Here is a 13,299-nt window from a genome sequence, read left to right on the forward strand (position 1 = left end):
CGAAATTACGAGATAATGTAATTATTATACTTTGCATAGTTCCCAAATTTTTAAGAGAGAGCACACTTTAAAATTTTATTATTTAGGCGTGGGAGGAAGTTTAATCATAGAGGATTTAAGTAGCTACTCCCTTTTTAGAAGGCAACCTGAATCAATTTAAATTTTTCATTCTCTTTGTCCTAGAAATTCTAATTGCAAGAGTTTACTTAGTAAAAACTTTTCCTAATATTAACCACGGGGCTTAACTGGCTTTTGCAATTAAAAAGGAAAAAAATCTACACTTGATCTTAGCCAAAAGGCCGAGAAGCGATTAAAAAGGAAAAAAATCTAAATGTACATTGATAGACATTTACTTGGGTAAGTTATGGAACATCCACTCACCAAAACAGTACATAGCAACTGAAAAGAATATACTACAACTGTCAGTATAAATAAGGAAAGATAACTGTATTCTCAAGAAGAAAAAAATACATCTGCAGGATAATATAAATTTTATGATCCCCATTATGGAAACGAATCATAAACATTTGCCTGTTTATTTGTGTTTGATTAAGTAAATCTTTAGTTTGGATTACTTCAGGGTTTGTACTTACGGGTAGTGAATGTCAGAAGTTTTCACATTCCCAATTTTTGTAATTCTCCATTGTTTATATATCTTTGTGTCATAATTCTATATTACTTTAGTATTATAAAAATGTCAATTTTAGAAGTTTTAGAATATTTAATGATGTAGATGTTCATAATGTTGTAAATATTTAAAAACTAGCCTCATATTTACTTACATATGTTTGAAAATTTGGGGAGACTATATTGTTAACAATGCTAGACTCTCAGGTACAATTATGGGTGATACAAAATTTCTTAAATCGTTTATATATGTTTTCTAATTTTTTAAAATTTCTTTAAAATTTTTAGTAGGCTCCATGCCCAACATGGGGCTTGAACTTACGACCCTGGGATCAAAAGTTCCATGTTTTACCAACTGAGCCAGCCAGGTACCCCCTATGTTTTCTAATTTCTATACATTAAGAATTTATTGTTTGCATAATTTTTTAATAGAGTATTTTATTCTCTTCAGGAATTAAGTGGGCAGCCCCATTCACTTGGGATGTCAAGCTCTGAAAAGTGAATTCGGCATCTGGTCCAGATTGCTCAGGGCAGCCTGGGCAGCCCATTCTGGGACCTGCCTGATTGGTTTCAGGAATGAGCTGATCTGACCTTGCCATGGCAGGATGTGTAGATCCACAAAAGGATAAGAAGTAGAGGGGACCTGAGAGCCTGGTTGGTAGAACACTCATATCTGATTCTGTACTGTAGAGAGTTTCTACCCAGTATCCATCCTGTTACAGTGTGGTGGTGGTAACAGGTGCACTAATCCAGGATTTAGGGCAGAGATGTTAAAATTTAAGCATAGGTCACAAAAATCATTTTATAAATACAGGGTCTTGGGCCCAATACTAGAGGTTCTGGTTTAGGAGGTCTGGGGTTTAAGAATTCACATCTTTTGGGGCGCCTGGGTGGCTCAGTTGGTTAAGTGGCTGCCTTCGGCTCAGATCATGATCCCAGAGTCCTGGGATCGAGCCCCACATCGGGTTCCCTGATCAGCGGAGAGCCTGCTTCTCCCTCTCCCTCTGCCTGCCTCTCTGCCTACTTGTGCTCTCTCTGTCAAATAAACAAATAAAATCTTAAAAAAAAAAAAAAGAATTCACATCTTTTAAAAGCAAACTTCTCAGAGAATACTGAGGTGGGAAGCCCAGAGAAAACACTTGGAAACAGATCTGGAGTGTTCCCAGCTTACAAGTATTACTCTTGCTGGTTACCCTCAGTATACTTAGGTCTTAGTTCAAATTACATCTACTCAGAACAGCCTTCCTTGAAAACCCATACTAAAATAGCTCCTCCAGGGGCACCTGGGTGGCTCAGTTGGTTAAGCATCTGCCTTTGGCTCAGGTCGTGATCCCAGGGTCCTGGGATTGAGTCCCACATCGGGCTCCTTGCTCAGTGGAGAGCCTGCTTCTCCCTCTGCCTGCTGCTCCCCCTGCTTGTGCTGTCAAATAAATAAAAATCTTTAAAAACAAAAAGCTCCTCCATTACAACCTATGTACTTGGCTTCATATTTCTCCATAGCACTTAACAACTGACATTTCTATTATGCATTTATTTTACTCAGTCACCTTCACTAAACCATATTCTCCATAAAGGCCATGACTTTGCCTTTTTTGTTCATTGACGTGTCCCCAGTGACTACAACGGTGCCTGACACAGTGTAAATGCTCAAAAAAAAAAAATACTTTTAAAGGAATGAATTACTCAACACTAAGTTGGGAACTGAATTCTGCCATAACACTGTACGGCAAATTTGTGGGGGGGGGGCACAAGGATTTATAAACTGGATAGCATATCCTTTTTTTTAAAGATTTTATTTGGGAGAGAGCACGTATGCACATTCACATGCACACATGTGAATGGGGGGAGGGGCAGAGGGGGACGGAGAGAATCTGGAGCAGACTCCACTGAGTGCAGAGCCTGATGTGGGGCTTGATCCCACAACTGTGAGATCATGACCTGAGCCAAAACCAAGAGTCAGAGGCTTAACTGACTGAGCCGCCCAGGCATCCCACATATTCTTATATCAAGGGAAATAACTGGATAAAGAAGAGCAAGAAAAACAAAAGGGAGAACAAAAGGAAAACTAAGATTTTTTTTTAAAAGACTTTACTAATTTATTTGACAGAGAGAGCACAAGTAGGCAGAGTGGCAGGCAGAGGGAGAGGGAGAAGCAGGCTCCTCACTGAGCAGGGAGCCCGATGTGGAACTTGATCCTAGGACCCGGGGATCACGACCTGAGCCGAAGGCAGACACTTAACCAACTGAGCCGCCCAGGTGTCTGAAAACTAAGATTTTTTGCCAGCAGACCTGCTCAAAAAATTGATAAAGGAAGTTCTAACAAAAAGGAAATGACAGAAGGAAACATGAAACATCAGGAATGAAGAAAATGGAATGAAAAAGGTAAATATATCATCAGGCATAATAGGCTATTCCCCTTTGAGTTTTTAAAATTATGTTTGATGATTGAAAGCAAAAATGACAACTTTACCTGATACAGTTCTCAGTGTATGTAGAGGTTTGGGAAAGATCAGTTAAGACACCATTATAGGGCGCCTGGGTGGCTCAGTTGGTTAAGCGACTGCCTTCGGCTCAGGTCATGATCCTGGAGTCCCGGGATCGAGTCCCACCTCGGGCTCCCTGCTCAGCAGGGAGTCTGCTGCTCCCTCTGACCCTCTTCCCTCTCGTGCTCTCTATCTCTCATTCTCTCTCTCAAATAAATAAATAAAATCTTAAAAAAAAAAAAGACCACCATTATATGCTGCACATACCTGATAGGAAGTCTGGGATCATATATGACTGTGCCAAGTGCTAGACAAGATACAACTGGAGCATGGATACACTGAGGGTGAGAATGTAAATTAGTATGGCTACTATGGAAAAGTTTGGCAGTTTCTTATAAAGTTAAAAACACAAACAACATGGGTATTTATCCCAGAGAAATGAAAACTTAACGTTCACACAAAACTGGATTCATAGCATCTTTATTCATAACAGTGAAACACTAGCAACAACCCAAAGTCCACCAACATTGAACAGATAAGCCATGGTACATTCATAACAAAAGAATACCACCCAGTAACAAAAAGTAAAACTATATGCCCAACAAATTGGATGAATCTTAAGGGCAATTTGCTGCATGAAATAAAGTCTATCACAAAGGTCACACTGTATCATTCCATTTTAACAGCATCCTTGAAATGACAAAATCAGAGTGATGGAGTACTGGTCAGTGGTCGCCATGGGTCAGGGTTGTGGGGAGAGTGTGACTATAAAGGGGCAGCACGTGGACGTTTCTTTGTGTTGGCACAACAATTCTGTATCCTGATTGTGGTGGGATTTACAGGAATCTATATATGTGATAAAGTTTCTTAGAACTCTACACTAAACAAAACCTCACATAAATTAATGCATGCAAACACTAGTGAAAACCAAATAAGGTCTATAGTTTACTTAACAGCATTGTACCAATGTCATTTTATTGGTTTTGATTATGTATTACGGTTATGTAAGATAATGTCACTGAAAAAGCTGAGTACAGTACTCAGGAACATTGTGTACTTTATAATTTTTTGTGAGTCTAAAATTATTTAAAAAAAACTTAGAAAAAATCATATATAAGGTTGTTTTTGTAAACTACTTACAAACTTGAATAAATACACCCTAATATGTTAAATTACATTTATAAATATATTCTTTTTTTCTTTTGCCTGAAAGAGATGACTTTAGAACACAAGAAATGCAAGAGGTAATCATATGATACAAGTTGGGCACAGAACATCCCGGCACTGTGTACATTAAAATTTAATCAGTGTTGAGAATAGCCTACTTTAAAACAATGGCATCACTGAGAATATGGTTCAAGGTATCCTGCCCCAAAATGGACATCAGATGTAGAAGTATAGACTTGTGATGGAAAACTCAGGTATGCATCGTTTTCATGAGGCTTCTTTCCTTCAAAAAAATTTTTTTTTAAGATTTTATTTATGGGGTGCCTGGGTGGCTCAGATGGTTAAGCGTCTGCCTTCGGCTCAGGTCATGATCCCAGGGTCCTGGGATTGAACCCCGCATCGGGTTTTTTGCTCGGCAGGAAGCCTGCTTCTCCCTCTCCTTCTACTGCTCCCCCTGCTTGTGCTCTCTCTCTCTCTCTCTGTCAAATAAATAAATAAAAAACCTTTAAAAAAATAAAGAGTTTATTTATTTGAGAGAAGAAAGAGAGCATGAGGGGGCAAGGATCAGAGGGAGAAGCAGACTCCCTGCTGAGCAGGGAGCCCGATGCAGGACTCGATCCTGGGACTCCAGGATCATGACCTGAGCTGAAGGCAGTCGCTTAACCAACTGAGCCACCCAGGCGCCCTCCTTCAAAATTTCTGATAATTTGCTAGTTACTCTACATTTAGTGTGTTCATGAGTTTTATGTCTGTATGAATTCATGAGAAATGATGAGGCAGAATGTATCACTAAAATTCATATTCCCTGCCATTTTCCTTTAACATGAATATCACACAGCTATTAAGGTGTGACTTCTAGGCAAAGGCTTCTGCACAGTCATCATGTTGCTACTGTGTGTAAGCTCGCTGGTAGGATCAATTATGATCACTGATGAGACAGGGTCTTTATTCCCATAGGAGGCTTTCCTACGCTCTCCATTCGTAAGATTCATCTTAATATATACTTTTCAGATATGTAATTACCTAGAAATGTTTCCTCAGGACTTTTCTGCATTGAATATATCAGTTTTTTTTTCCTGTTTTGACATACAATGTGAGGTAATTGATCACTGAAGGCACTAGCACATTCTCTTCATTCATTAAACTTCACTCCTATGCAAATTCAGTATTCCCCAAGGGTGAAAATCTAGCAACAGGCTAATTAATCTATACTGACTATACTCAGGGATGCTGGGAGCACACTGATGTTTAATGAGTTCATTGAACTATCATGGTTTGTCCCCTGCATGAGTTCACTTGTATGTAATGGGTTCAGATTCTCTGCAAAGGCTTATGTACCTTGACTTACACATTTCTTGTGTGTATTAACAAGGCGTGACAAATGAGAGAAAGGTGGCCCCCAGTTAATAAATCCATAGAGTCTTTCTAGTCTATGAATTATTTGATGTACAGTGGGTGCTGACTTGGTATTGAAGGCTTTCTCCATTAACTGTATACATAGTTTGCTGCATAAATTCCCTGGTAGGTAATAAATGGGATTTTCCACAGTCAGTACAAATAAAGGAAGTCAATTCTGTGTGAAATCTCTGATGTTGCACAAAGCATATTTTCCTCCGGAGGGTGTGACCCTATTCATTGTGTCATTGAGGTTTGTTTCCATTATGAGTTCTCTGATGTACAATAAGATTTCTCTTTGAGGAGAAGCCTTTTCCACATTCACTGCATATAAAAGGTTTCTCTCCTGTATGAGTTCGCTGATGAACGATTAGTCGGCTTTTCACAGTGAAGCCTTTACCACATTCATTGCATGCATAAGGTTTCTCTCCAGTATGAATTTGCTGATGTAAAATGAGCTCAGTTTCCATAGCAAAGCCTTTACCACATTCGCTGCATATGTACGATTTCTCCCCCGTATGGATTTGTTGATGTACAATGAGATAGCGTTTCATGGTGAAGCCTTTTCCACATTCACTGCATGTAAAGGGTTTCTCTCCAGTATGAGTTCGCTGATGTACCACAAGATTGCTCTTAAAGGCAAAACCTTTTCCACATTTATTGCATATATAGGGTTTCTCTCCAGTGTGAGTTCGCTGATGTAACATCAGTCCACTATTCACAATGAAACCTTTCCCACATTCACTGCATCTGTAAGGTTTCTCTCCAGTGTGTGTTCGTTGATGTACGACCAGTCGACTCTTCAAGGGGAAGCCTTTTCCACATTCACTGCAGATGTAGGGTTTCTCTCCAGTATGAGTTCGTTGGTGTATGATGAGCATGCTCTTCACAGTGAAACCTTTTCCACATTCACTGCATACAAAGGATTTCTCTACTGTATGATTTCTCTGATGTACAATGAGATTACTCTTCCTGGGAAAGCCTTTTCCACATTCATCGCATACATAGGGTTTCTCACCGGTGTGAGTTCGCTGATGTTCAATCAGTCGACTCTTCATCGTGAAACCTTTCCCACATTCATTGCATATATAGGGTTTTTCTCCTGTGTGATTTCGTTGATGTATGATGACATAGTGCTTCGTGGTGAAGCCTTTCCCACATTCACTGCAGATGTAGGGTTTCTCTCCTGTATGAGTTCGCTGGTGTATGATGAGCATGCTCTTCCCAGTGAAGCCCTTTCCACATTCACTGCATACATAGCATTTCTCTCCAGTATGATTTCGCTGATGTACAATGAGATTACGCTTCCCTGGGAAACCTTTTCCACATTCACTGCATACATATGGTTTCTCTCCAGTGTGAGTTCGCTGGTGTTCAATTAGACGGCTCTTCATGGTGAAGACTTTTCCACAATCATTGCATTGAAAGGATTTCTCTCTTTTATGAATTCTCTCATGTTCGTTGAGCCTGGACTTTCTGGAGAATACTTTCGCACAAATATTGCATCCATAAGGTTTCTCTCCTGTATGAACTCTGTGATGATCTGTGAGCTGGGACTTCTTAATGAAGGCTTTTCCACATTCACTGCATACATGGGGTTTCTCTATTTCACGAGTTCTCTGATACTTAACGACTTGTGACTTATTGCTAATAGGTTTTGCACTTATAGGGAGTTTAATAGCAGAATTAAAATCTTCCTGCTTATCATGCAGAAATAATTTCTCATCTCCATTGAATTTAGTAGAGTTTTTAATTTCATAGCTTTTGCTCTGGTTGACTAAACTTAAATTTGATTTCAAAGTTTTTATATAGAACTCAAGCATATGATTTTGCCTGGAAGGAAAATGACTTTTGCTTTGAGGAATATTTCCAAATGCATTGTGTTTGTGGTTTTGTTCCATACCTTTCAGCATTCTTGGATTTTCCCAGTGACCTTGCAGGTGATTATCAACTTTGCTAGGTTCTAGAAAAGAACAATGAATCCTTTCATAATCTTGTTTTGAATAAAACTTTAAAAAATTCTTTAGTGTTCCTTAAAAAAATGGCATTTTAGTGACAACCCTATGATAACAGTATAAAAGAAATGCCATATATAAGTGTTCCTTATCTCTTATACATTGGTAAAAACACAGTAATATAAACAAACCAAAATGAAAAAGCAGTAAGTATAAATAAGGTTACACAGTTGACAATATATGTAGATTTGCTGCTCTCTAACTAGGAACTCAAAATATGCAGAAATAGTAAAACACAAGCAAGTCATTGTTGGCAGCAAACGACAGGGTTGGAAGAACACCATTCCACAGAACTTGGAAAGACACCAGATCATAAAGGTTTTATATAGAACTATCCAGAACTATGAGGGTTGCATCTGTTCACTCCAAACTGTTTAGTGAATGGCTCCTGTGTACAAGGCACTGTGCTGGTGTTTGGAATATATAAAATAGGCCTCACTTTCACTGATCGTAGATCTAGTTAGGGGAAACCAAATGACGAAGAAAAGAAAAAAGAAGGGAATTGGATATTGTGAAATGTGACTGAAGGAGGAATAGAGACTGGAGAGTGGAGGGAATCAGGACATCTGCACAAAGAAAAGACAGTTAAATGATGAGCTCAATGGAGAGTGGCTAATGACAGTGAGGAATCAAGGATCTCCCTGCTAACTATGTGGCTTGAGCCACTGGGCAGGTAGAGGCATGTCAAATGGAGATGAGGAATATTACTGAAATCCAGAATGTGTAGGAAAAAGTCTGTGTTGCAGAACATAAACTTTGAGAGGATTGTTAGATAATGTAGTACAGACATCCAGGTCTGGTTGGAGATAGCAATGTTGAAATAATATATACCTGTTACCAAGAAAAGAAGACTGTGTGTAATGTTGGGAGGACACAGGGAACGGAAGATGGTGAAGGTACAGAAGAAGGTTTTAGACATTTCAACATTTAGGCTGGGGATTCTTTAAGTTCACTTAGAGAACCCAAAATCTGACTGGAGACATTGGGGAACTATGCAAACTGAGGTGTCTAGAATAAATGCATTTGTTACCAAGTAAGAAAGTAAGGTCTTCAGAATTTAAAGTGAGCTGAGACAGACTCTTGCATAGTAATCCTGTTCTTAAATTTGCCTTTCTGTAGACCACCATTAGACTAACTTTCCACAAACATCAATCGGATTTAGTGGCCAACACTCCAACCTTAGTCCAGCTGTGTCATTTTATCATCCATTCCATTCATACTGAATAGGCTGACCATGATTGGTAGGAAATTTTGCAGCTGGCCAGTATACCACATAGCCATCTTCAGAAGCTAATACACTCCTGCACAGGATATAGAAACTGTCATGTTGATCACATTCTGCATTCAGTAGAGAAATCATACCCAAGCTTCTCCCATTTCAGCATCCCTGATGTGCTGTTCCCTCACTTGCTACCAGCAGCATCTATTTCAGTAGTTCTACCTTTGTGTCTTGGTTGTACTAAAGAACCAACCTCCTTCTCTACAACCAAGGTGTGTCAGCTTTGCCTTCCATTTTTCTTAGAACATCTAGCTGTTCCTTATTGTTACTCTACTACCACTGTCCAAGTGAAAGGTCATACAACCTAGAGCTACAAAAAATACAAAACCAAGCACAACCCTCCACCATGCTACCTCAATTACTCGCCTATCAAATCCAGTCATCCTGGCAATAAAAGTGCACATCATCATGAATACTCCCATTTATCCACGTGTCCACTCCAGTGCTTCTCTTGTAGACACCTTCTAATACTGCCTTCATCCAGCCAACTCCAAGCCATTCTGAATAGTCACACCATGCCTTGCAGTTTCCTATTTCATGCCTTCATTCCTAATTCATGGTGGCATCTTCCTAATTCAAAATGCAGATGTCCTTTGTATATATCATGCTGTCATTCAATTCTGATTGTACAACCATAAGCTCTACTTCCTCTTTATTTCTAAGTAAATCCCTTTATTGTTCATTTTCATAGTTACCTTCAGTTAAGATTTAACTTCACCCAAAGAGAGGTCTGGCCCTTGCCACTGGCTCTAGGAGAGTGATCTCTAGGCCCTCAGAATGTCCTACCTGATAGGAGTGCCTTTGTTTGCCTGGGGGCTTTGGCCACTGGATATTCTAACAATGTGATTTATGAAGGAGACTTTGGGCCATGCCATATCAGTTCCAACCTCTGGACCCTCAGAGGAACTGGAGACTATAGGAATTAGCCTGATTTCTGGTGGGGCTAAAAACTAAAGTTCAGCCATGTGGGCAATGTGTGATTGAGCCCCAATAAAAACACTGGACACCAAAGGCTCAAGTGAGCTCCCCTGGTTGGCAATACTCTTCGCATATTGTCACACACCATGGCTGGGAGGAGGTAATGCTTGCTGGCCATGAGCTTGGAAGCACCATGTCTGGACCCTTCCTGGGGGTCCCATATGACCCAAGAATTCTACTCCTTGGTATATACCTAAGAAAAATGAATGTTCATAGCACAATTCATAAAAGCCAAAAAGTGGAAAAACCCAATGTCCATCAACAGATGAATGAATAAATAAAATGTGGTATATCTGTACAGTGGGAGTATTATTTGGCAATAAAAAGGAATGAAGTACTGATGCATGTCAAAGCATGGAAGAACCTCAGAAACTTTAGGCTAAATGCAAGAAGCCAGATACAAAAGACCAAATATTTCATGATTATATAAAATATCCAGAACAGTCAAATTTCTAGAGGTAGAAAGTCGATCAGTGGCTGCCCAGAGCTGGGGGCCTGGGAAGAAACGTTTCTTTTTATTTTTTATTTTATTTTATTTTTTAAAAGATTTTATTTTTAAGTAATTTCTACAACCCCCAGATCAAGAGTCACATGCTCTACTGAATGAGCCAGCCAGGCGCCCTGGAAATGTTTCTTTTTAAAGTGATGAAAATCTTCCAAAATTGCTTATGGGCATGGTTACATAACCCTGTCAATGTACTACAAAGCACTAAATTGTATGTGTTAAGTTGGCAAATTGTAGGTTATGTGAATTATCTCAAGGCCACTTTTAAAAAATGGGGAAAATAAATGATTTCGACAAATGAATACAATGGGAAGACCTTGGATGAACCAAAGGAAAATCAGAAATATCAACCATACAAAGGAAGCCATCAAGGCAGGCATAAGCTGATTTTGGCTAGAACTGATGTAGGATGTAAAACCATCTTTTCTAGTGAAACAGTCAACAGAAACAGCAGAGACCTTTGAGACAAGAATGCCATAGCTAACAGCAGTGTGGACTGGGTAAGGAGCGCAGTACTAAAGGAGAATCTAACATTCAAATGAGATGGAAGGGGATTTTTTGTGGAGGCAAGAGGATTCCTATTCCTCATGCAGGGACTCAGAAATCTTAGGCAGGTAAAATATCTACAATGCTATATAGTATGTAGGGAGATACCAATTTGGAATCTCTTCTAGACAACAGAAAGAGCTTAATTCATGAGCCAGAAGAAAAACCTCAAGTATTAGGAATTCAGCAGAGAAAATGGGAAAGAACTGAAGAACCTCGAGTGGATGGAAAACCTAGAAAGCGGATTGATGCCCCGTAAGAAACCAGGTTATTGTGATGGTGCAACATACAGAGTGGGGTTGGCCATCAGGAGGGAAACTGGCATTTCCCAAGGAGCCGGGCAGGAAGGTACAGTAGTCAGAAACAGGGTGAATGCACACGTCTCTCTTTGGAGTAAGGCCCAGGGGGTGTGGGGTGTGGATTTCACAGCCAGGGAGGCAGAAGGAAAAGGGACACACACTGTGACAGGGTACAAAGAAAGGGTAAGCTAATGGAATCAGTGGAAGAGAACTAGGCAAACCAACAAAAATCAAGATGTAAAATGAAAAAAGCAAGGATCAGACATCAGAAGAGAAAAAAGAGATCCACTTCCCTCTAAAGACCTAAAGGAAAAGTTCTGCTATGGGAGAGAGATACCCAGAGCACCGCTTCTGTCCTCAGACACCCTGCTAGCCTTCTCTCGCTGACCGAGGGTGACTTCCACAGTTACCCGGCTGGCAGGTTCTCACTCACCTGGCCGGGTTCCACTGGGGACTTCCTCCTGTTTCGTGCACGGTTCCTCCCCTCGTTCCAGCTTGGAGAGTGCATCTGGTTTGCTGGCTTGATACCCTACTCGTGGAAAAGACAGAACACTTAGACTCACCAAATCAGGCTGGGGTCTGTCAAGATGGGAGAATGCTACATTTGAGGGACTGAGACAGTTTTCACATCTGCAAAGTTGAGGCTTCTCTCTCAGGAGAGGGCATACGTGATACCGTGATATAATATACATATTTGGTCTTTGTACCCCATTCCTGGCACAGAGCTCCTAAGGCCCTTGTAATTTCCTAAGTGACAGCCATGATAGGAGCATCTTCCGTTAGAGTATTTGGTCTAAGTTCCAGTTCCTGACACAAGAACTTCTAACACCCCTGGACTCTCTAGAGTGATGAGTCTTTTTGTGAACTAATGACTGGTGGGAGGGGCCCCTATAGAGTTTTAGCATGGGGGCTGTTTGCCAGAAAGACCCTGGTGGGATGAGAAGGTTGGAACCTTCAGCTCCAATCCCCTGCTCCTGCCACTGGAGACTTGAGTTAATCATGATTTAAGCAATCATGCCTACATAATGAAACCTCCATAAAAAGTCCTAAACCGCCAGGTTGGGAGAGTTTCCAGGTTGGTGAACACACCTGAAGGGCTGGGAGGGCGGCATACCTAGAGAGGTCATGGAAAGTCCACACCCCTCCCTCCATACCATGCCTTATACATCTCTTTCTTTTTTGGCTGTTCCCGAGTTTTATCCTTTATAATAAAATGGTAATCTTAAGTAAAGTGCTTTCCGCAGCTCTGTGAGCTGTTTCCAGCAACTTGCCGGACCTGAAGGGGGTTGCGGGAATGCCCAATTTACAGCTGGACTGAAGCGTGGGTACCCTGGGTAGTGGGTACCCAGTACTGGCAACTGGCATCTGAAGTGAGGGGAGTCCTGTGGAACTGAGCCCTTAAACCTGTGGAGTGTGATGCTAACTCTGGGTCGTGGCAGAACTGAAATGAATGGCAGGACACCTAGCTGGTACCTGGAGAGTTGGAGAACTGGTTTTTGGTGTAGAAACCCCCCCCATGTTTGGCACCATTTGTGTTGGTAGTAAGAGCAGCTCGTAGTACATCAGGCCCTTTTATCATGTGCTCAAGGAGGCACTGAGAATCTGCCGTACAGAGCAATGCAGTGACTCTGAAGTGTAAGCAGCTGAGAAAGGAAAGGCCACTGACTGGGCACCCTCTGAGTGACACAGGGGAGCTGTCCTCACCCACTGACACCAGGTTGCTGTAGTTTTCCAACATCACGTCCCGGTACAGGTCCTTCTGGGCGGGGGCCAGGAGCTGCCATTCCTCCCAGGTGAAGTCCACGGCCACGTCCTCCAGTGTCAGCGATTCCTGTAACAGCATGGTCCTGTTTCATGTGAGTGTTTCTTTCTTTTTCTTTCTTTCTTTCTTTCTTTTCTTTCTTTCTTTCTTTCTTTCTTTCTTTCTTTCTTTCTTTCTTTCTTTCTTTCTTTCTTTCTCTCTCTCTCTCTCTCTCTCTCTCTCTCTCTCTCTCTTTCTCTCTCT

General features: G+C 40.9%; 1 protein-coding gene and 1 pseudogene across 6 annotated transcripts in view; both read right to left on the reverse strand.

The window, feature by feature from the left end:
- Nucleotides 1-109: 109 nt before the first annotated feature.
- On the reverse strand, nucleotides 110-311 carry LOC112807319 (U2 spliceosomal RNA; annotated as a pseudogene).
- A 4,460-nt stretch (nucleotides 312-4,771) lies between these two features.
- ZNF432 (zinc finger protein 432) overlaps nucleotides 4,772-13,299 on the reverse strand; it is a 15,288-nt gene continuing 6,760 nt past the window's right edge. For 4 of the 6 annotated variants that reach the window (XM_073886431.1, XM_073886429.1, XM_025849425.2 and 1 more), the window contains exons 3-5: nucleotides 12,999-13,141; nucleotides 11,728-11,823; nucleotides 4,772-7,635 (exon numbers count right to left, since the gene is read on the reverse strand). In XM_073886431.1, coding sequence (XP_073742532.1) covers nucleotides 5,918-7,635; nucleotides 11,728-11,823; nucleotides 12,999-13,141 — 1,957 coding nt within the window. In that variant the 3' untranslated portion in view covers nucleotides 4,772-5,917. The remainder of the gene's footprint in view (nucleotides 7,636-11,727; nucleotides 11,824-12,998; nucleotides 13,142-13,299) is intronic. The other 2 variants (XM_073886432.1, XM_073886433.1) reach the window with 2 other exon arrangements.

This window comes from Callorhinus ursinus, unplaced genomic scaffold, assembly GCF_003265705.2.
Source record: "Callorhinus ursinus isolate GAN/ISIS: 27379988/994484 unplaced genomic scaffold, GSC_fseal_2.0 scaffold71, whole genome shotgun sequence".
In the NCBI taxonomy this organism is placed as follows: Eukaryota; Metazoa; Chordata; class Mammalia; order Carnivora; family Otariidae; genus Callorhinus; species Callorhinus ursinus.